Consider the following 23,131-nt stretch of genomic DNA (forward strand, 5'->3'; position numbering starts at 1 on the left):
TTAGGATTTATACTCTCTTTTTTCCTTATTTTGTTACTTTTTGTTTGGCTTTTCGTTAGTTACCTTTATTTAAATAACTTTTTGCCCTTTTTTTTTAACTTTTTACTAACCCCTTTTTATTAAATAAAAGGGAGGTAATATATATATATATATATATATATATATATATATATATATATATATATATATATATATAACAACTTACTTTTAGACTTAAAAGAAAACTATATAAATAAGAGAACCCAATATTTACAATATAACTTAAATTATACTAAGAAAAATATCATAGCTTACTTATTAAAATTCTAATTAAAAGAAAGCAAATATTTTTTGTAAATTTTCTTTTTCTCTTTAGACATAAATTTTGTATTCTAAGAGTGAATATTTTTTTTTTTGTAAAAAAAAATCATATTAAAAGTAAGCTGAAAGTTTAAAATATCAATATTAGACCTAAAAGGAATATTTACACTATAATAATATGGAATTCGGGTTTGGTCAAAAATTAGTTATTCACAGAAAGTTTGTCATTTCATATAAATACTTTCACTATTGAGTTTATCCTTAAATAATTAATTGAAATTGAGGTTATCGAAAATCATTAACCTATTTTTATTGGAGTTGTGATTAGTGAGGGTGTTGTTCCTTATTGAGTTACTTTCCCGTTTATTTTGTTGTTATTGAGATTCCATACACATTGTGTTGAGCCGTGGGCTATTTGTTGGATCTTTGGAAAGGTTGTGGCCTATGGGTACTTGTGATACGAATTGATACGTGGCGTTGTTGTGATGTTAGCATTTGTAAATTGTTGTGTGGTTTGGTTGTTGTTATGCAGAGTATAAGGGTGATATTTCACCGTTGTTGTTATGCGGAGTGTAAGGGTGGCATTTCATCGTTGTTGTTATGCGGTGCATAAGGGTGGCATCTCACTATTGTTGAATGTACGGAGTGATAAGGGTGGCTATCAGAGAGATAATAGTGGTAAATTTTATCGTCCGGGCGAAGTAATAAGGGTGGCTATTATACAGAGTTATACGGGTGGCTATCAGAGAGATAATGGTGGCTAATGATATTGTCATGGCAGAGTGATACGCGTGACTATCGGAGAGATAAGGGTGGCAATGTTAGGGATGATGGTTTGGGGACACTGTGTTGGTAATTTTTGTGTGATGTTGTGCTTTTCCTTGTGTATGTCTTGCACCTTATGTGACTTGTTGTGTTGTTTCGATGAGCTACTCGACGTCTTTGATATTACTTGTTGACTTGGGCTGTAATAGTACACTCGTACAAGCATACACCGTAGTATGCCACTTATACTAGCTTAGGAGTATAAAATTTGATATTCATTGATTATGCCCATGTGTTCTTGTATTATCCGTTTTCATGTTGCTATTGAGCCTGTGATCATACCGGACGGATTGTGATTGTAACCTTTGATCATGCCGGGCGGATTGTGATTGTGAGCTTGTGACCACGCGCGGGCGGATTGTGAATGTGATCCTACGATCATGCCGGGCGGATTGAGATATTGGCACGTGAGTTGTCTGTGTGGTTGTGATTTGAAATGCGGGCACAAGGTGCCGTGAGCATATGATAGTGGGTTGAAACCCGTGACTTGTGACTATGAAATGAGGTATCTCGGGTAATTTTCGTTACGAAACTTGTGATAGAACGACTTGATATGTTCCTTATTTAGTTTCAGCGATACTTCATGGTGTTCTTATTGCTTTACTGTTATTACCAGTTGTTGACTCTTGTTGCCATTTATTGATTTTTGCTTTCCATTATTAGCTTTATACTGCTATACTGTACATGTTATTTTGTCTAGTGAGTGTCTTGACTTGTACCTCGTCACTACTCCACCGAGATTAGTCTTAATACTTACTGGATACCGATCGTGGTGTACTCATACTACACTTTTACATATTTTTTTGCAGAGCCAGGTTTTGGAGATATCAGACTCGGGCAGAGTTAGCTTGTTGATCGCGAGGATTCAAGGTAAAGCTGCTTGGTCGTCGCAGTCACTTAGAGTCTTTTCCTTACATTGTACTGTCATTTGTCATTTGAACAATATTGTATTTAGATTCTTGAGATCATTCCATGTGCTTAGCTAGAGTTCGTGACTCTGTATTACCAAATCTTGGAAGGTTGTTATGGTTATTGCCGCGTAGCTTATTCCACTTTTATTTCGGTATTTATTTTAAACTTTGTTTCAAATTATCATTGTTAATAGCTGGCTTAATTGTTACAGTAATCGGCTTACCTAGTCTCAAAGATTAGGTGCCATCACGACATCCTACGGAGGAAATTGGGATCGTGACACATTCCTAGATCCCTGTTATTCTTTTTCATCTCCATATAGATTTGCACACCCATATCATTGCGAATTTTCATTAGAGGACACATTTCGTTGACTCTTTATTTGATTTTAATGATTTTAACAGATGTATCCGTTACTAGATGTTCTGCAATTATTGAATTCAATGCACTGTAACTTGAATCTGCGTTGATTACAATTCTATCGGCATCGAAATCAACATATCTCCCGCAGCTATACCACCGATCACTGTGTTGAAGCATTATTACAAGTGTTGCTATTGAAATTCACTTGTTGAAGCAATTTCAAACTTGAAAAAATATTTTTTTATTGTCAAATTGTATAGAAATCTGCTATATCTTCGAAGCTGATAAATTATGTTTCACATTCATCTGCAACCGATGTTTTTCCATAAGAATTTTGTTTTGAATTTGTTGAGTTTTGTTGTAAAAGCAGAGCAAATTAGCTAGAGATGGATGCGTATTATATTGTTTGTAGATTGTAGCATATCTATTTTGGAGCTGAAAATAATTTTGTTGCTTGAATCACGTGTTTAATTAAAGAAACCCATAGATGGAAGGACGCTAGTTTAAGGGACTGTATATAATTTGTAACCAAATCTTGTTTAAGGCGATTAATACATAAAATTTGGATAATTTTGATAAATAAGTTTAGAAAAAAAATCCTTGTAATTTCTTTCTTTTCCGGATAAGTCCAATTCCAAATACGTGGGCCGAATAGCCGATAGTCACTACAGCCCGGCCTTGTGTTGAATTTCCTACACTCGAATTACCAGCAATGGGGGCGTAAGGTACGGTGGCGGGAGATTGCAATTCTCCCCTTCAATCCATGGCTGAGAAGTGCAAGTATTCTTGCAAGACTGCTAGTGAAACCCTAGAATGGATTCATGCAATTATCCACTTCATATCACCCTACCGTTATTTCTTAGATGCTCATGTCGTCAATTTCTTCAAGGTCTTCCCATTCATCCTCATTTCAGCTTTACCATAGATGAATTAATTTTAGGCTATTTTTGCACTAGCTAGCATTCTCCTTACGCATGTTATAAACTTCTTTTGTGAGTATATACAGGATAGACTATGGGAAGCAGTTGATAAAGAGTGGATGCATTGTTTACGGAAGGAGCCTGTTGAAAATCTTCTCCGAATTCCTTCTGGTGTCGTTCAGGTAGTTATCAGTATCTTCCTTATTTCCTTGCCTCTAAGCTTTATAAGTTTTCTTGTCAATTTCATGTGTATTTCAACAACAACAACAACAACAAGGTACCCAGTGTATTTCAATAAATTATTTAGTGTCTTATTAATAAAGCATTTCTTTTTCGATTTTTTTTTTAGTTAATTGGAGTTGTAGAAAGTTTAGAGCTGCTTGGCGGTTTATTAGCTGCTTTGCTTCCAGAAAGAGGAACTGCATATTGTTCGTGAGAAATTACTTGTAGAAGGTCAAGCATTAGTACATATTTTCACCCCAACACTACTTATACTTTCTGATAAGTATTTAACTTATTGATAAAATATGAGAATTTAAGAAGCTAAAGTTAAGAACTAAGCTAAGCTAAGGAAAAGGAAATAACAGATTTCATTCATAGCCTCTGAAGATGGCAAGTTCGATACATATAGGGGAAATAAGGCCTAGGGGTCAAAGTGAAATAAAAGTAACTTAGGGGAAATAAAGTAACTACTTATTGGACTGAAATGTTACGTAAAAACTACTAACTAATAGGTAAATAACCAACCCAACTCCCATGTACACTTCCGGGAACATAAAATACTACTCCCACAACTGCTTCATTTCCATATCGTATCACTTATCTCGAATGTAACAAGTGGTTGTGGTGAACAATGGTAGAGTTAGGTCATGTCCTCGGGTGGGGCGGGAGGCAAGGGTGGCGGGCAAGAGTAGTAACGGGGGTATGGGAACCTCTCGGTTGAGAATTGGATCCTCGAACATAAGGACTTTGACGGGGAAGTCTATAGAGTTAGCGAAAATTCTCCAGAAAAGGAAGGTCAACACAGCTTGTGTCCAGGAAACTAGATGGGTGGAGACTAGGGCTCGGGAGACAGACGAGTTTAAGTTGTGGTCCTCGGGGGGGGGGGGGGAGAATGAGGTAGGCATCCTAGTTGATAGGGAACACAGAGAGCTAGTGGTAGAGGTTAGGAGGGTGAAGGACAGGCTGATGGCTATTAAGATAGTTGTGGGAGGGCTTATTTTGAACATTATTAGTGCTTGCGCGCCTCAAATGGGTTTGGACGAGGAGGTTAAAAGACGTTTTTGGGAGGACTTGGATGGGTTGGTGCGGGGAACTTCGCACACCGAGAAGCTTATCATAGGAGGAGATTTCAATGGCCACATTGAGACGTCGTCTGGGGGTTACGACGGGGTGCGTGGCAGCTTTGGTTTTGGAGACAAACATAGGAGGTACATCGGTGTTGGAGTGTGCTAAAGCCTTTGATTTGGTGATTGCTAACTCGTGTTTTCCAAAGAAGAGGAGCACCTGATCACTTTTCAGAGTACGGTGGCCAAAACCCAAATTGATTACATCCTGCTTAGGAAGTGTGATAGAGGTTTATGCACGGATTGTGAGGTCATCCCAAGTGAGAATCTCACGACGCAACATAGGCTATTGGTTATGAATTTGGCGATCATGCGTACAAGGAAAAAAAGGGTAGTGTATGGTCTACCTAGGATCAGGTGGAGTGCATTGACTAAGGACAAAGTTCAGGAGTTGGGGGAGAAGTTACTGGCAATGAGGGCTTGGAGGAGTAGTAGGGACGCGAGTTGTATGTGGACTATGACAGCGAGCTGTATTGGAGAAGGTGCGAGAGAGGTGTTAGGGGTCTGGAAGGGCTTCTCTGCTGGCCACAGAGGAGCTGGTGGTGGAACGAAGAGGTCCAAGAAAAAGTGGAAGCAAAGAAAGCGACATATGTGAAGCTAATAAAAAGCATAGATGAGGCAGAGAAGAGGGCCAAGGAAAAGTGGAAGCCAAGAAAGCGGCATATGTGAAGCTAATAGAAAGCATATGTGAGGCGGAGAAGAGGGCCAATAGGGAGTGGTATAAGGAGGCTAGAAAGGAGGCGAAGTTAGCGGTTATTGCGGCTAAAACCTCAACATTTGAATGTCTGTATGAAGAGCTTGGGGAGAAAGGCGGGGATAAGAAGCTGTACAGGCTGGCCAAAGTGAGAGAAAGAAAGGCCCGTGACCTGGATCAAGTGAGGTGTATAAAAGATGAGGAGGGTGGAGTTTTGATGGATAAGGCACAGATTAAGCAAAGATGGCAGTCATACTTCCATAAATTTCTGAATGAAGGGGAAGATAGGAACATTGCGCTGGGTGATTTGGAGCACTCCGGAAGTCATCGGAATTTTGGGTACGGTAGGCGCATTAGAGTAGAGGAGGCCGAGGGGGTAATGCGAATGATGAGCAGGGGTAGAGCGATCGGGCAGGGATTTTGTAGAATTTTGGAAGAGTGTGGGTAAGGCAGGCTTGGAATGGCTCTCTAGGTTGTTTAACGTTATTTTTAGGACGAAGAAGATGCTTGAAGAGTGGAGGTAGAGTACAATGGTTCCGTTGTATAAGAACAAGGGTGATATTCAGAATTGTAACAACTATAGGGGTATCAAACTGCTAAGCCATATGATAAAAGTTTGGGAGAGGGTAGTAGAAAGGAGGGTGAGGAGAAATGTGTCTATTTCAGAGAACCAGTTCGGTTTTATGCCGGGTCGTTCGACTACGGAAGCCATCCATCTGGTGAGAAGATTGGTAGAGAAGTATAGGATGATGAAGAATGACTTGCATATGGTGTTCATTGATTTAGAGAAAGCATACGACAAGGTCCCGAGAGAAGTACTATGAAGGTGTTTGGAGGCTAAAGGTGTGCATGTCGCATATATTAGGGTGATTAAAGACATGTATGATGGTGCTAAGACATGGAGCTAAGACACGGGTGAGGACAACTAGAGGAAACTCAGGTCACTTTCCGGTTGAGATAGGGTTGCATCAGGGATCAACCCTTAGCCCGTTTTTATTTTCCTTGGCGATGGACGCATTGACGCAACACATTAAGGGTAGGTGCCATGGTGTTTGTTATTTGCAAATGATATAGTTCTGATTGACGAGACGCGAGGTGGTGTTAACGAGATATTGGAGATTTGGAGACAGACTCGAGTCTAAATGTTTCAAGTTGAGCAGGACTAAGACATAATATTTGGAGTGCAAGTTCAACGACGTTACCCATGAAGCGAACATAGATGTGAGGCTTGATACACAAGTTATCCCCAGGAGAGGTAGTTTCAAGTACCTTGGGTCAATAATACAAGGTGATGGGGAGATTGACGAGGATATTACGCATATTATCGGAGCAGGGTGGATGAAGGGGAGGCTAGCTTCCGGTGTGTTGTGTGATAAGAGTGTACTAGTGAAACTTAAAGGTAAGTTCTACAAAGGAGTGGTTAGACCGACTATGTTGTATGGGGTAGAGTGTTGGCCGGTAAAGCACTCGCATGTCCATAAGATGAAAGTAGCGGAGATGAGAATGTTGAGATAGATGTATGGGCATACTAGATTTGATAAGATTAGGAATGAAGTCATTCTGGATAAGGTGAGTGTGGCCTCCGTGGAGGATAAGATGTGGGAGGTGAGGCTGAGATGGTTCGGGCATGTTAAGAGGAGAAGCACAGAAGCCCCGGTTAGGAGGTGTGAGAGGTTAGCCTTAGGGAGTATGAGGAGGGGTAGAGGTAGATCAAAGAAGTCGTGGGGAGAGGTGATTAGACGGGACATGGCACTGCTGGAGCTGACTGAGGACATGGCCCTTGATAGGAGGGTGTGGAGGTCGATAATTAGGGTAGTAGGCTAGTATGTAGTCGAGCGTTTCCCCCTGTACTCTCAGTTCGATAGCTTTAGTATTAGCATGTTGTCTTTTATTCTTAGATTGGTTTTACTACATAGCGTATAATTGTTCGATAGCATTAGTATTAGCATGTTGTCTTTTATTCTTAGATTGTCATTACTACCTAGCGTATAATTGTTGTTTTGGCTTCGGTTTTCTTCTTTTCTCTTGTTGCTGTTAATACTTACTGCTTCACTTCCCTTCATCCTTTTTTTAGCCGAGGGTCTATTGGAAATAGCCTCTTTGCCCTTCCAGGGTAGGGGTAAGGCTACGTACATCTTACCCTCCCCACACCCCACTTGTGAGAATTCACTGGGTTTGTTGTTGTTGTTGATCCATAACTGATAAGTAAATAACCGACCCAACTCCCATGTACACTTCTGGGGACATAAAATGCTACTCCCTACAACTGCTTCATTTTCATATAGTGTAACTTATATTGAATGTAACAAGTGACAAAAAATGGTAAATTTCCATTGGCTTGACTACTACGGTCCAAATGGAGGAGCCATATGGGTAGTGGGGATTCATATAGCTGACGCCAGCTAGTTTGGGATTGACGCATAGTCGCCGTTGCTGTTGAGTATTGGCCACTTAATACCAAATGTAATTTAGATAAACATATCCATAACAGTTTTAGTGTGGTATCTATTCTTTTTGTTGTGCGGATTTGTTAATTTCTTTTGCTTTAGATGTCACTGTAAGTTTGTCTTAAGTCTGAGTTAAGATGCATCTGGCTGCTTCCCATTGTTAATGTTTTCATATATGGTAAGTTCCTGCAATTTTGTAGCCATAACTTTCTTTTTCTTCATTTTGGTCCTTAATGAGAATCTGATATTGGCCGTTTAACAAATCTTCCTTCCGGGGGAGTGAGGGAAGCAGTTATTTTTTCCCACTAAGATATACACCTATAGAATACATTTACTCATTGAGGAAGAACGAGAACTTGGAAAAGTGGAACAGGTTGGAAAGACAGATGATGAAAAGGTATAAAAGTAGTGAGTGGGAGACATGGTTAATACCTTCAGTTCTGGAAGGAGAGTATGTAAATTTGTCCATCTTTTATATATCAACATTTTCAGTGCTTCTGTTTAGTGTCACCTATGACCTAGCGGAAAAAAAAAGGAAAAAAGAAGAAGAAAAAGAGCAACTTTATCATCTACCAACTAACTAGTATCCATAACTGTAACAAAACCTATATTTCTTTGTTAAATTGACTTTCTTCTTATGTTTCTAGGGTCACTGGCCTGTTTCACTTAAGGAATTCATCCTTACTCTGAGGTCTCTTTCTCTTCCACGTGAAAAGACAGATTTGCAGGTATATTTATTTTTCTTTTCATTCATAGTGGTTGTAGAATTAGCATTATGGTATGGCCTTGTCTCCTTATTTAATCCCATTGTTGTTTCTTATGCTTTTCCCATATTAGAAGATTTTACACTACTGGCATTTCTTGCGTTGTTTGTTATGGGTTATGGTATCTATACTCTATATACTAAGTATGTTTTGCCCACTGTTGTGCCTAGTTCATTTTGCATAATTCCGTCTGAAGTTGAATGAGATCTTGAAAGGTGCTAGATGGCCTCTGCCATTGAGTAGTTTCATGCCCTTTCTGGAGATCTAAGTTGCTCGGACTCTTCACTTTCAGTGCCGCACCCGTATCGACACGACGTGGGTGTGGGTGTGGGATCCGTGTCGGATCTGGTCAACCGATTTTGGGTACTTTGACCAAAATCAACGGAGAAATTTGGGACAGATACAATGATTTTTGAAAACAAATCAAAAGCTAGGGTGATATGGAAGAAAGTGGAATACCTTGTATATATAAATTTCTATGTCAGTCCTTTTCCTTTTATCTCCTCCTAAAATTCTACTCTTGTTCAATATTTTCTCCTTCTTGGAATACCTTGTAAGTTTTTCACATAATGTCTCATAATTTAGACATATTTTTATAACTCTATTTTTAAATAATTGAATTATTTTTAGCCGAATTCCCGCACCCGTATCTGGATCTGTACCCCCGAATCTTTAAATTTAGATCATGAAGGATTTGACCTCTAGATCCGCACCCGTATCGGACTCCCGCACCCGAGTCCGAGCAACTTAGCTGGAGATTGTGATACCTTGCCTGCTCTTTTTCTTCGGTTACTTCCTTATTAAACATCCTAGACCATGTTATAAGGCAGTCAGGTATCAGGTATTGAATTTTACTAATGCTTCTGTTTGCTTGCAGGAATTTTCAGGAATGCACATAGCTTCACTAAGTAATGTTTTAGCTCAAGGCATGAATCATAAGAAAAAGCATGAAGTAAGGCATGGAATTATTTGCTTAGTCCTCTTTTACTGACCTCTCTTTGTGCTCAATTTGGCTGACTACAAATCTGTCGAGCATTGTTTATCCTTTTTGCTTTCAAGTTTCAAATTTGTAGAAGTTCAAGTTTGGTAAACCAATTTAGATGACTACTTACTGATATAAGGCCATGAAAGCCGAATCTTTTTTTTTAATATTTTTTTTTACAGCAAGCTATCTTGCTACCTATGATCTACTCTAAGTTGTGATTGCAAAAAACTTTTTTCTGATGTTGAATTCATTTGCTAGAGGAGCTTCTAAGCATATTCTCTTTATGGTTTTGTTTTCTCAACCTGAATGAAAGAACATAAATAATTTCCAGAAAGTCTTACAAAATGGATTGAAAGATTAAAGAAAGTTGTTTTCTGATTGCGAACCATTTCCTAATATCGAGCCTATGTTCGAAAGAGCAACTATAGCAGATGCCTTCTATGGGTTTGATTTTCTCAACCGGAACGCTAGAATGATATAATATTGTTTAAGCAGGTAGAAGCCCTTGCTGCCCTGGTCGGTTTAGTTGCAAAGCAAGTTGGAGCACAGACAGTTGTTGATGTTGGTGCTGGACAGGTGTGTCCCCTTCTGCTTTGTTCGATGACGAGGCTTGTTCCTGTGCAATTCACACATATTCTGGTGTTGATACGCATGTGTGTGTGTGTATATATTTACATATTAGGATTATGACTTACAAATTCATGTGTTATCTTAATTTGTTTTGTAGAATGAGTCAGTACATAGGTAGAATCTACAGGATAAGGACTTTTTTGCGAGGTTGTAGCTGATGCTAGTTAAATATATTCTTGCTTTTCTACACTAGGCTAATAGATTAACCACCAGACAACCTTGCGGTGCAATGATTTCTGATGCACTTGAAAAAAGTCTAAAACTTCTTCTAGTAATTCTAAATACAACAACTACACCTCAATCCCAAGCAAGTTGGCTCAGCCATACGAATGGTTCCTGTTCGTGTTGCTCCATTTAAGCTCATCTCTATCCATTATTTATAAAATAAAATTAAAATTATAGAAATTCTAAACACGGGAGAAATAATTATCTGGATTATCTGGTTTTCCTGTTGTCTGTTTCTACTTAGATTGTTCATGTGGTGTAGGGTTATCTTGCTCAAGTGCTTGCCTTTGAGTACCAGCTTTCTGTAATTGCCATTGATGCTTGTTCACATCATGGTAAGATTACTGATGCACGTGCGGAGCGAATCAGGAAGCACTATGCAGCTAAGATGCGTAAAAATGGGTAGGTAGAGTCTTCCTTATGCTAGCGACATCTTTTTATGAGCTCCTTTAAAATTAATCCTATATAATACAAAAATATGGACTGTGAATACATTGGACTTCCTTTTTGCCTGGCAAAAAAGGGGCATGTTAAAATCTTCAAGCAAAGTCTGGAACAGCATCCTGCGGTTGTATGGTGGGTCATTTGTAAGGAAAAGAACACTAGAATTTTTGAAGACAAGGACAATATTTTGAACCTAAAACACAAATATATAATTTTGCTTTTGGTGTAGGATGGTCACTACCAATGTTTTAGATCCTGTTGCCATGATAGATTTTCTTTGCTCTTTACAGGCTCCGTAAAGTTCCCTCTTTTGTATGTACTTACTCCAGCATTTAGCTGGCATACCTCAATAAAATTCTCGCATTACCTATCACAAAAAATAAGGGATGTGAATACTTTGGCTGTAATTGAAAGTTGAGGACTACATCTGGCTTGTTATATGTTTTGATTCACAAGATATAAATCGGGACTGAATAAAGTTAAGTTTCTTGCATTGTGACGAGGGACATAAACTTTTTGAACCGCCTTACCTTATCAAAGAAAAAAAGAAAAAAGAATAATAAACTTTTTGAACTGCTGCAACTTGAGTTATTGGTTAACTTTAGACAAATAATAACAGTAGAGAGCAGAAATCACCACTGCCTCATTATTTACGTTAATTTCAGACTATAAAAATATGCAGGTTAGTCTAATATTGCTGTCTTAGCTTTTCCAAAGCAATTAATGAGCAGTAGCAGATGAAATATTTTATATTAGTTGCACTGCTTGGAGTGTTCAAGAATATCAGATTTATTGTAGAAATTTGGCAGTATTTGTTCTCCTGTTATCCAAAAATGTATGCATCTGCTTCAATGCTCTACATCAATCTGATTCATGGTTACATTTACTTAGCATCAATATTTTGTCATTATTGGATGATTTTCCTCTTTCAGAACGCTTGTTTGTAATCCATTTCCATTTTATCAGCTCCGAACTTAGAGAGATTAGCATGCCAAAGACAGTTACATGCCGGGTGCTGTCTTCTGACACATTGAAGACCTTAAGTAACTTCCTAGAAGAGAATGATGATGCAGCGAATCAACATTTGAGCCAAAAATGTTCGGGCTCTCAGCTCTCTCGGCTTGCTGAGAATATACTGCCTTCTCTATCCTATAGTGATTCTTCATTAGTTATTGCTGGACTTCATGCCTGTGGAGACCTCTCGGTGACAATGCTGAGGTGGGTATCATATTGTATAATTGTGCCCCTTTCTAAGTCTCATGTTCTATTCCATTACCTGATTGGTTTGTGGAAATTGACTTGCGCTTTTTGCTGCGTTAAATACTATGGACAATAGAGGGGCATCGCATATCTTTTCTCTTAGTCATTCGAAGGCGTTAAATTGGGTTTTATGTTTTTATTATATTAGGTATTATGTTTTGAGAAGCTTTATGTAAACAATTCTTACTAATATCTTGTACTTATCATCCCAGCAAGTTTGTTGTATGCCTCTTAATTAACTTTATGGTATCATTCAAGATTGTTATTGTAGTCCCTGCCCATTTTGATATTTGTGTGATGTGTAATTGACTCAAGATTTCTTTTCATCAAGGACATTCTTGGAATGTGACAAAGCTAAGGCGGTGATTAGCGTTGGTTGCTGTTATAACTTGCTTTCTGAGGAAGCCAGTGACATGGTGGATTCTTGTTGTGGTTTTCCTGTAAGCCAAGGTGTTAAATCTGCTGGAGTAGTGCTAGATAAAAATGCTCGTGATCTAGCTTGTCAGGTAGATGGGTATTATACTATTTTTTGTTGCCTCATGTTGATAGACCTTGTTTCAATTCACAGTTCAATTTCGTTGCATCTTCTAAGCTGTCTACCTTTTCATTATAATTGTATTCTGACCTTGAGTTGCTTTATCAGAGTGCTGATAGATGGAGAGGCTTGGATGAGCACGCAGGGCTTCACAACTTTGAGTTGCATGCATTCCGTGCTGCTTTCCAGATGGTACATGCTGTTTATTTGGTCTACTATACTAATTGGTTTCTTTGGGCTTATCTATAAGCCCTTACAGTGAAACATTTTTCCTGTAGTATTGGTTTCTGGTGGTTTTATATGTATACCTAGTCAATGCAGTAGCCCACTAACCTGCAGTGATTCTGAAGGTTCTTTTCAGACATTACCCACACATATTGCAAGAAAGCCCTACAATAGGACGTCAAGGGAAAGCCTTACGACGCCAACAGCATCAGAGGATCCTGGAGTCTAATTTGCATTATAGGGGCCCTTCAGAATATGGTGAGTACTTTAAAGGGATACCATTGATGAAGTTCATTGGGCTTCAAGGTAAAACCATAAAGGGTACATCTCGTATTAATTTCTTAATAACTTATTCATGAGAATTTAGGACTAAACTTATTATGGTACGTTGTTTGGTTTCCAGTTGGTAAAAGTTGATTGAATAGGATTTTAAGGATTACTGTTACCCTTATGTTTTTTTTCCCAGTCTACTTGTTTAAAAGATGTGTTATATATTCTTGGCCAGTCTAAGATGTTGTAGGTTTCATCATTTAGTGCAACTGTGCATATATAATAGCCTAACTGTCAAGGCCACCTATTAAGAAAATAAGCTCTTAAGCCCTTTCTATGCAGGGGAACCACGGAAGAATGTGGCCTTTTTCCATGAGTACTCTTCTATTCAGAATTCTAAAAGCAGGGAGTCTAGCACTGTGGACAGATACTCACTATTTGTAAAATTTTGTGAATCTGGGCTAGGTCGCCTACATCTTCCTTGTTTGGAGGATATTGATTACAGTGCAGTCTGGAGGGAGTCTGAATCATATGCTGTAAGTAATCTTTTGATGATATTGTTATTTTTATTGTTAGTCATAGAAGTCCTCTTTGGTGCATTATTATTTGTCTTGTGTACTTAAAGATTGTTAGTGGTAAATTAATTCACTTTTGGGAGACCCTGCCGGACTTTCTTCTCATTTTCATGTCTATCTGTCACTCGGTGCTGCTATGTCCTACTCTTGTCATTTGGATGTAATATCAATTCTATCCCTCAGTAAATGCACAAATGGTCTAAGGTTTATTTTGCTTCTATATATGATATATTCTTGCTTACTCTCTAGAATGTTTCGAGTTGGAAGGGGATTAATCTCTCGGCTGTACTTGCATTTCTGTTTTCTCTTATTTCTGCCAGATCCGTCGAAGTTATCTCCTGCCAAAGGAAAATTTCTTCTATAGTTGACACCTTTCTATTTTGATCTGTGGTTGATTCAATACTAAAGACATGCAAAAGTTGCAAGGATATTATATCAATGCTAACATAGGGTATAAGATTAATGATACTATTCTCTTTTCACTTTGATCTTTCAGTAAGGATAAGTCAAGTGGATTTTTAGTATCCTCACGGAGGTCTTTGTTTTTCAATCCACGCTCAACCATTTTTTGGGGGCTGGTAAGCAAAGTGATGTTTGCCAACTGCATATAGTAAGACGCAATGGATATTATGATGCATCTTAGAGTTGTTTGTGGGATTGATGGCTTTTCTTGGCATCTATGCAATCTAAGTGATTGGCTTGGTTCAAGAAATTTCCTGATTTTCTAGAGTGGTTGCTGTAGCCTGTTGATTTAATCTTCCTCTTTCAGATTGGGGAACATGCATATCTTTTCTGTACCTTTATAGGACACATTATAAACACAATTCATTACTTGTAAGTTATGACTATTCTATTTTTTTTTTTTTTTTTTTTGCTTTGAATTTTTGGTTGGCCAAAATTTGTCAGGTCATTGCATCTTTAAGGGATGAAGACTTGTTTAATTTGCTTAATTTGAAGGTCATTTGTTTGCTCAAACATAGGATATTGCTGCTTGAAGTTCTAAATTGGATAGTTTAAGTGGTCAAGATATTCTAGTCAGCGTCATTTAGATTGATGTGTATTACACCGTGTGATTCTAAAAGGTCCAAACTATAAGGTCCAAATTGATTACGCTTGCTGCTCTCTTTCATTTACCTTTTAAAGACATTATAAAAACAGTACACTAGTCTCTGTCTATCCTTGGACTTTAGCTTGGCCAAACTTATTAGTTATTTTAATGAAGAGGTGTTCAAAAGGGCAGCCCAGTGCACAAAACATCCCGCGTTCATGCAGGGTCCGGGGAAGGGCCGCATCTCAAGGGGTGTGATGTAGACAGCCTACCCTGATGCAAGCATCGGTGGCTGATTCCACGGCTTGAACCCGTGACCTATAAGTCATACGGAGACAACTTTACCATTGCTCCAAGGCTCCCCTTCTTAATGAAAAGGTGTTCAACTTGCTTAATTTGAAAGTCATTAAGTTTGCACAAATGCAGGATATTGTCTCTTGAAGATCATAATTGGATGATTTAAGTGGTCAAGATACTCCTACTCAGCAGCCCCTAGGGGTTAGTCAATTGGCAAAATTTGAGTGACTTGTGTCTTAGGTCACAGGTTCGAGCCTTGTGCCAAACAAATTAACTCTGGTGTTCAAGTAGAGAAGGGCAGAGGAGCGGGCCCATTATCCCCGAGTTTTGGAGGCTGCAGTTGTCCCAAAAGGTCGGCTGCAGATGGATTTCTCGGTCATTAAAAAAAAGAAGATATTTCTACTCAGCATCAATTAGATCAGTGCGGTTCTAAAGGTCAAAAATATCTTAATTGAGTTGAAGTTCCACAACTTTGTGGCCTTTGTTATTTACTAGTTGATGTAATTGCTTATCTTTTGAGTGGAGGTCTATTGGTTGTATGTGTTGCATCATAGTTCATTCACATTCCTGTGAGTTGCACGTGCCAGTCCTATCTGGCTGACAAAGTTGCATAAATTCAGGTGCCTATGATCTGCTCAAGTATCCAGATCATTTGATTGGCTGATATGTGCAGTCCTTGGCGGTTTTATTTTCTAACTAACTTAGAAATGTCTATTCTTAGATTTTTTTTTGGGGCCTGGTAAATAACAAAAAGATTCCTTTTTAAAAAAAAATATTTTTCCTCTTCACAAAGTAATCAACTTTCTGCAGGAGTTAATAGGGCCTTATTGGTCTCTTCGTGCTGCCCTGGGTCCTGTCTTGGAAACTCTTGTACTGCTTGACCGATTGTTGCTCCTCCAGGAGTATGGCAATGATCTGGAAGCAAGCCTCTTACCTGTTTTTAGTCCTGTATTATCTCCGAGGAATATGGCTATCATAGCTAAGAAAATTAGAAAGTAGAAAATCTTCCAAAGTCAGCCTCAATGTGATTCAACATACTGTGACCAAGAGAAAAGTTTTGGGGCCAGGAACAAGCTATTTACTGGGTACTGGTGGAAGGAAGTGATTGTGTTGAAACTGTATTATATTTCTCCACTTTGAGAATGGAAGCGTGGAATACTTGTGTTGACAAGCGTCAGTGGATGACAATATCTAATTGTGGCTTTCTTGGTGTTTGTATTATTATTTTAATTTATTTACAGGTATTTGTTTTGCAAGGTGTTGGCTGAAAGATTCTCTTTATACACATTTGAGCTCAAGTTAGTCTACTGTTTGTTCTCACTTCTTTGAGAAGGCAGCTAGGCAAGCCTTATGACCTATGTGATGGTTATCAATTGTGCCATTTTGTTTAATACGTGGATCAGACGTTGCAGCGTATTTCATAATAGGATTTGTTTAATATCAACCAGTTACCTCCTATAATCTTTATTGGTTTCAAGTTGTGTCCGCTCTATATTTTTGTGATTATCTTATGGACCTTGTGTTCACTTGTGTGTAGTGTAAGAAACTGTCTTCTTTTTACTAGTTGAGTAAAATATAAGCCGACCAGACATCATTGTCCTATGAAATATTCGAGGACAGTAGACAAATGAACATTGAGCGAACTTGCACGTTGATTACATTCTCTAATTGCATGCCATTCTTGTTTCCTAAATGGGATGTCAAGTTTGTCGCAGATAACTCAATTCTTAGAAGAGTGAAAATACTGTCTACAGGTAGATATAGATTTGTATCCCAGTTTTTTGTTTCCTATTATATGGCTTGTCAAACCTCGTTGGTTTAGTGAAGCGCGTTATCAGTGAGTGGAACTCTATTGGATTTTCTCACTTGCCTATGAGTTACTCCCAACATGCATTGAGGGAGTGTAACGGGGTCGATTGGACTGCAGAATATTCTGTTTTTTCGCCTCTTCTATTTCAGGTACTGTGATTGAGTGAGTGTGTATTTCACATGTCCGCGTGTGTCTAATGGCGAAGTCATGAATTTTGTTAAGAATGTTTAAAATTTAATATATATGTACAAATGTAGAAATTTTCATCAATATACACTATATATTTATTCGATGTAGGGTGTTCAATGACCATGTGAGAGGCTTTGTTGATAGCCTATATTAAGGCTGAAAATGAAGCTTAGTTCTTAAGTAAACTGGTGAGAAGCTTGGGATAAAGACTAGTTTGCCTAAGTGTAACAAACTACAAAGTGCAGTCATTGACCGTGATTGCCAGGACTAAAAAGAGTGTAGTGCTGGTCTTCCTGTTGGGATAATGACTTGTAAAAGCTAAGAAGATTTTTTCAGTTGAAATTGGATGAGTTTTATGGAGTGTTTATTGTAAGAACGTAACACATATGTTTTGGGTTTCTAGGTTTAGATGATGCTGGATTGAAGTTTTGTAAACATTGTTGATCATGCAGTTCTAATAGTTCTATATTAGATGTCATGTTCCCACTTGCTCCTCGTGAAGTGCATCGTTAGACTTAAGGGAGGGAAAGGAAATGACCATTTTATTCGTTATTAATATTGTAGCATAAAAATCTCACCGATTATTTGGTTATAACTAGAACTTGGCAAAAATAATCTTCTTAAATCTTTTGGTTGGAAAGAGTTTTACTCTTTTGTATAACAAAATGTGTATTTTTGAACTGAGTAGAGCTGAATATACCAATGCTTATGTGGTTTATCTTTAGTTAATACTCGATGCACAAAGTCTTCTCGACTTGCGTATGTGTAATGATGCTGGAATGATGGAGACAGGCCTAATTGTATTTATCTTTAAACCTAACAATTCTGTCCCATTATCGAATCCTTCCTTACATTTTCTAATATTATTAGGAAATTGAACCGCAATCTGGGGTTGGTTAGAATATTTGAAACGATTTTTCCCTTATTTTGCGTTAAACAAACACCTTTTATATCAACGATAAGTTTGAAATAAGAAATGGCAAATGAACGGGTTTGATTAAATTTGGACGGGTCAATATATGTCAAATCAATAGACGGGGTCATGATCCAATCAGCTTCAGAGTTTGCTCAAATCAATAAGGGTCAAATAACGGATCATAACATAATCCGTCCACTAATTTAATAAGTCATTTAGAGTTTCGGAATCAAGTCGAAGATTCGTATCTATGACCCAATCCGTTTAAACTTTACGAAATGGTTTAATTTTATCTACGTCTAGCTCAAATTAAATTACGTATTTACAATAAGAGTTTGTGTAGAGAGGATAGAATGAAAAGATCTGACGGTGCTCGCCGTCAAAGCTTGCAATTGTTCAGGAGACTTTTGATTTAGACATGAAGAAAATTGTGGAATATTTGATCGTAGTAAATGGGGCTAACAGGTGTCAACTTTAGGCGTGAACACACGTGAAGTTTTGAATAAATATTTGTCGTTTAGGACAGTTGTTAGCTCATTATTAGGTGGGACAAAATTAATCAGATATATCAGTAAGAATGATATTGAACTTCCACTAGTGGAGAGATATAGTTACTGTTTAGAACAGGATTACTGGAGAGGTTGCTTTCACAGGAAAAGGAAACCATTCAAAGAACTTGGTATAAGATACAAAAACTTGCATTTCCAACTTTTTAACAGTTATTGTCAAATATTTAACTCTTATGGGGTTGGGTTTACAGCAATTTTCGTTTTCAACATGTAGCTGTATGAAAATGGCGTGAATCTTATCAGGTGTTTGTTAATGAGGTCTATCTAGAATCCTTGTATCACACCTGGAATTTAAAGCTGAATCTAAACCTGTGATCTAGAACTATTTTTTAACCCACTTTGTCACTAAACTAGAATCTTCTCCTTTATCAAGAGAAATTACCAGTTTTTAAATTTTTACTTTATTTAGGCAATATAATTTTTCGATAAAAGAAATTTAATTGAACTCCTTTGCGACAAGGTAGCTCCGTCCTTGATTGCGGCTTTAGTGACAGAAAGGTGTATGGAGACAGTAATCCTAATGAACAGGGAATGATCAATTTATATAGAGTTTAAACTTTAATTAGGTATAACGTCCTTAAAGTAATTATTAACCGAGCGAACAAACGAAATTTGTTTGCTTTAAATAGGGGTATTATTACTTTTAGTACGCGTCAGAAACTATTTATGTTTGGTAGCCGAAGAAATGTATAAAACTTATATAATTTTTGTATATAATATGCAAAATGTATATATATACAAAAAATATACAAATTTTATATATTTTTTCGGTTATTATTTTTTTAGTGGCTATACAGTGTCATTTTTCCTATTAAAATAGTATAAATTATGAGGTTAGCTAATAAGACCACACGTATTTAATAAAGAGAAAATCTAGCAAGTCCTTACATTTGGGAGTTGGGACTACATAGGTTTAGACAATCTCGATAGAGTCGTCTGATCGTAAAGGATTTGGTATATTGTTATTGTCTCAAATTCATCCTTCTTTTGGATATTTATGACTATCATTCTCTCCATGCAAGATCCAATTCACATATACGTTTGAGGTTTTGCGTATTTCATAAGGAACTCTTTTTCTTGTTGAAGAAAAGAAACAATCTTTAGACTTTTCCAAGAAAAGTTAAGACGAGGACATATTCAACACTATTCTAACAAAACATTTTACCAAATCAACCGACGGATCTTTGACCCCCCTTCCCCCCTCCCCCCCCAAAAAGTTGGCAATTGAAGCTTATGAGCAGCAGTCAGCTAAAGCCTAAATGGACTTGAAACTGTTGAGGAAAAGTTAAGATGGGAACTTTTTCTTTTCTTTTCCTTTCCTTGTTAACTTGGGAGCTCTTATTGTACCCCTAATAGTTTACTCGGGTTAAAACCAGTGTTTTAAAAGCCTGTTTTAGGACTCATCCATGACTCGCTTCTGGGCGGACACTTGCAAAACACTTTGAGGTTCATATGTGGGGCTTAGATTTTTAAGCTTACTCCCCAAGCGTCTGATTGTGTGCCCTAAACATGCCTAAGGTCAATGTTTGGGCTCGCACAATAGTTCCTACGTAATCGTGTGCCAAATTTCCTAATTAACAAATGAAGTAAAAGTTCTATTTATCTATAAAAATATGAGTATTGATTGTAACTCAAATAAGGAGTCATAATATTGCACATTCTTTCTAATGTATTTGCCAAAATACGAAGAGAATTAGGCTCGAAGAGGAAGGAAAAGCGTATTTCTTCCATTGATACTGAAGAGTATATGTTCAAGTTAACAACTAACCCTAGAATCCCTAAAAAAATATAAAAAAGATAACAACAAATCCTTGTTTTCTAGTTTAATACAAATAGTACTAAATATTTACAATGCTTCCTATTCTGCAACTCGCATATCGGATGTGCGAGCCGCATATTAGTTCTTCGGTTTGCAGAATTGCTCTAAAACTGTAACGATCCGACCGGTCGTTTTGAGCTCAAGCGCGTCATTCGGCGGTTTGAGGCCATCAACAGCTTCACTTCAGGTATTATGACTTGTACGCGTAGTCGGAATTAAGATTCAGGGAGTTCAGAGTTGATTTGGAAAGAAAATTCTCATTTCGGAAGCTTTAAGTTGGAAGAATTGACTAAGGTTGGATTTTTGAGTAAACGGTCTCGGAATTGGGATTTGAAGGTTCCAGCAGGTTTGTATGATGATTTCGGACTTGGGCATATGTTCGGATCGAGTTTTGGATGTCCCGGGAGCGTTTCGGCACATATTGTGGAAGTTAGCATTTTGGAAGGATTCCATAAATTTGGATTGAAGTGCATTTCAATATTATCGACGACCGTTTGGAATTCCGAGTCTGAGAATAGCTCCGTATGGTGATTCCGGTATTGGGAGCGCGTCCGGAAGTAGATTTGGAGGTCTGTAGGTCATTTTGGATTCATTTGGGGAAAGTTAGAAAGTTGAAGGTTTTTTGAGAAGTTTGACCGGGAGTGGACTTTTTGATATCGGGGTCGGATTCCGATTTCGGAAGCTGGAGTAGGTCCATAATATCAAATGTGACTTGTATGCAAAATTTGAGGTCAATCGGACGTGATTTGATAGGTTTCGACATCAATTGTAGAAGTTGAAGTTGCAAAATTCATTAAGATTGGAATGGGGTGCGGTTCATGAATTCGATATTGTTTGATGTGATTTGAAGGCTCGACTAAGTTTGTAATGTATTTTGGGATGTGTTGGTATAATTGGTTGAGGTCCCGAGGGCCTCGGGTGGATTCCGGATGGTTAACGGATCGAGTTGGACTTGGAAGAAAAGATGAGGCAGCTGATATCTGGTGTGATCGCACCTGCGCAATAAGGGCCGCAGGTGCGAGCCAGTGGTCGCAGGTGCGGTTTGGATGAAGCTAGGCAATGATCGCAAGTGCGAAGGGTTGTCCGCACCTGCGAGGTCGCAGATGCAGAGATGCGTCGCAGGTGCGAGAGTGAGAGAAGAGTCTGGAAGCGCAGGTGCGAGTGTATGTCCACACCTGCGAAGGCGCAGATGCGGAAGGAAAAGGCGCAGGTGCGGAGTCGTGCTAGGCAGAGGGAATGTGCAAGTGTGAGGTTTTGGCCGCACCTGCGAAGCTGCAGGTGCGAAAATGTCGCTGGGCAGAAGGGTTTTTATAAACTGGACTTGGCCCATTTTTCTCCTATTTTCATTTGGTTTGGACGATTTTGGAGAGCTTCAAGGGGAGATTTTCATGAAGCAATTCTAGGTAAGTGGTTTCTTCCCATTGTAAGTTAAATACATGAATTATACATGGATTGGAACATGAACAATTTGTAGAAATTTGGGATTTTGAAAAACAACCTAGAAATTGGTATTTTTGATATTTGACCACGAATTTGGTTAAGGAATTGAGAACAAATTATATATTTGAGTTCGTAATGTTATGGGTAAAGTTTATTTTCGAAAATTTTCGGAATCCGGGCACGTGGGCCCGAGGGTGATTTTTATCAACTTTTCGAACGGAGTTGGAAATTGTTATAAAATGATTAATTATGAGTATTAGAGTATATTTTGATTCGGTTGCATCATATTTGACTAGTTTTGGAGCAACGGACATCGATTTGAATTGTTGGAGCAGCCTTAGAGCCGATTATGGAATTTTGGAGCAAGGTAAATCTCCTTTCTAACCTCGTAAGGGGGGAATTAACCCCATAGGTGAACTAAATTATTGTGTGCTTCTATTTGTGGGGGCTACGTACGCATGAGGTGATGAGAGTCCGTGCGTATCTACTAGCTATTCCTACGTCAGGGTAGTTTTAGGCTCACATCATGCCTTGTTGATATTATTATTGATTTATGTTTATTGTTTTCCTTGAGCGGGAGCGAGATTGAGTCCGCTTATTAAATGTTTTGGAAGGAGTTGAAATTGAAGAATTTAAGATTTTAAAGGTTTTATTTGAACTTCGAAATTTCAAAAAGAATTGAGGAATATTATAATAGCTTAAGAAATCTAGGTGTAACCGCGTCGCATGTATGATTCACGAGCGGGGTAATTTCCTTAAAAAGCTTCAAGTTGAATTTCCCTTATTTTGAAAAGAATCAAAAAAGAGATATGATTTTAATGTTAAATTTATATTTGAACGCGTCGCAAGTATGATCCGCGAGCGGGGAGATTCCTTAAATTTATATTTGACCGCGTCGCACGTATGATTCGGGAGCGGGTATTTCCTTCTACCACTCTTATGGGATCGGGCCGTTCGCCTCGGCAGGATTTATGTACCACACTCTCATGGGAGCGGGCCGTTCGCCTCGGTAGGTTAATAGATGCATCTATGGTTCGTGCCGTTCGATCCTCGACAGTGCACAGTTTACTTTTATGTTGGATCGGTCCGTACGCCTCGACATTTCCTATATATATATATATATATATATATATATATATATATATATATATATATATATTATCCTTATGGAATCGTGCATAACGTTTGGTAAGAAGCCAGTGTATCTGAGGGTATTTCCCTGATTTGGATTATGGCGACCTCTTTTATGAAATCCACGATATCTATATACATGCTCCGGTTATGGAGAAAACTTGCTAGTTGAGAGCTTGAGTAAATGGTAAA

The 23,131-nt window shown here is 38.1% G+C and overlaps 1 protein-coding gene and 1 long non-coding RNA gene across 8 annotated transcripts; one reads left to right on the forward strand and one right to left on the reverse strand.

The window, feature by feature from the left end:
- Window positions 1-3,042: 3,042 nt before the first annotated feature.
- On the forward strand, window positions 3,043-16,542 carry LOC104118109 (uncharacterized). Of its 7 annotated transcripts, none has more exons than XM_009629288.4 (13): window positions 3,043-3,289; window positions 3,407-3,502; window positions 8,455-8,535; window positions 9,449-9,523; window positions 10,052-10,132; window positions 10,674-10,813; window positions 11,822-12,073; window positions 12,447-12,621; window positions 12,759-12,842; window positions 13,001-13,133; window positions 13,488-13,681; window positions 14,490-14,554; window positions 15,876-16,119. In XM_009629288.4, the coding sequence occupies exons 1-13, from the start codon at window positions 3,164-3,166 to the stop codon at window positions 15,880-15,882; spliced, it is 1,509 nt and encodes a 502-aa protein (XP_009627583.1). In that variant the 5' UTR covers window positions 3,043-3,163; the 3' UTR covers window positions 15,883-16,119. The 7 variants fall into 7 exon arrangements, 6 of the variants coding, with proteins under 6 accessions (XP_009627583.1, XP_018633764.1, XP_018633766.1 ...); XR_011411802.1 differs by lacking the exon at window positions 14,490-14,554 and adding an exon at window positions 16,305-16,542 and having other exon boundaries at window positions 3,046-3,289; window positions 15,876-16,181; XM_009629290.4 differs by lacking the exons at window positions 14,490-14,554; window positions 15,876-16,119 and adding an exon at window positions 15,195-15,855 and having other exon boundaries at window positions 3,044-3,289.
- On the reverse strand, window positions 10,733-11,688 carry LOC138900676 (uncharacterized). The gene is made up of 2 exons (XR_011411803.1): window positions 11,554-11,688; window positions 10,733-10,922 (listed from the first exon to the last, which is right to left on the reverse strand). It is a non-coding gene; the product is annotated as an uncharacterized lncRNA (long non-coding RNA).
- Window positions 16,543-23,131: the final 6,589 nt, after the last annotated feature.

Source organism: Nicotiana tomentosiformis, chromosome 11, assembly GCF_000390325.3.
Source record: "Nicotiana tomentosiformis chromosome 11, ASM39032v3, whole genome shotgun sequence".
Classification (NCBI taxonomy): domain Eukaryota; kingdom Viridiplantae; phylum Streptophyta; class Magnoliopsida; order Solanales; family Solanaceae; genus Nicotiana; species Nicotiana tomentosiformis.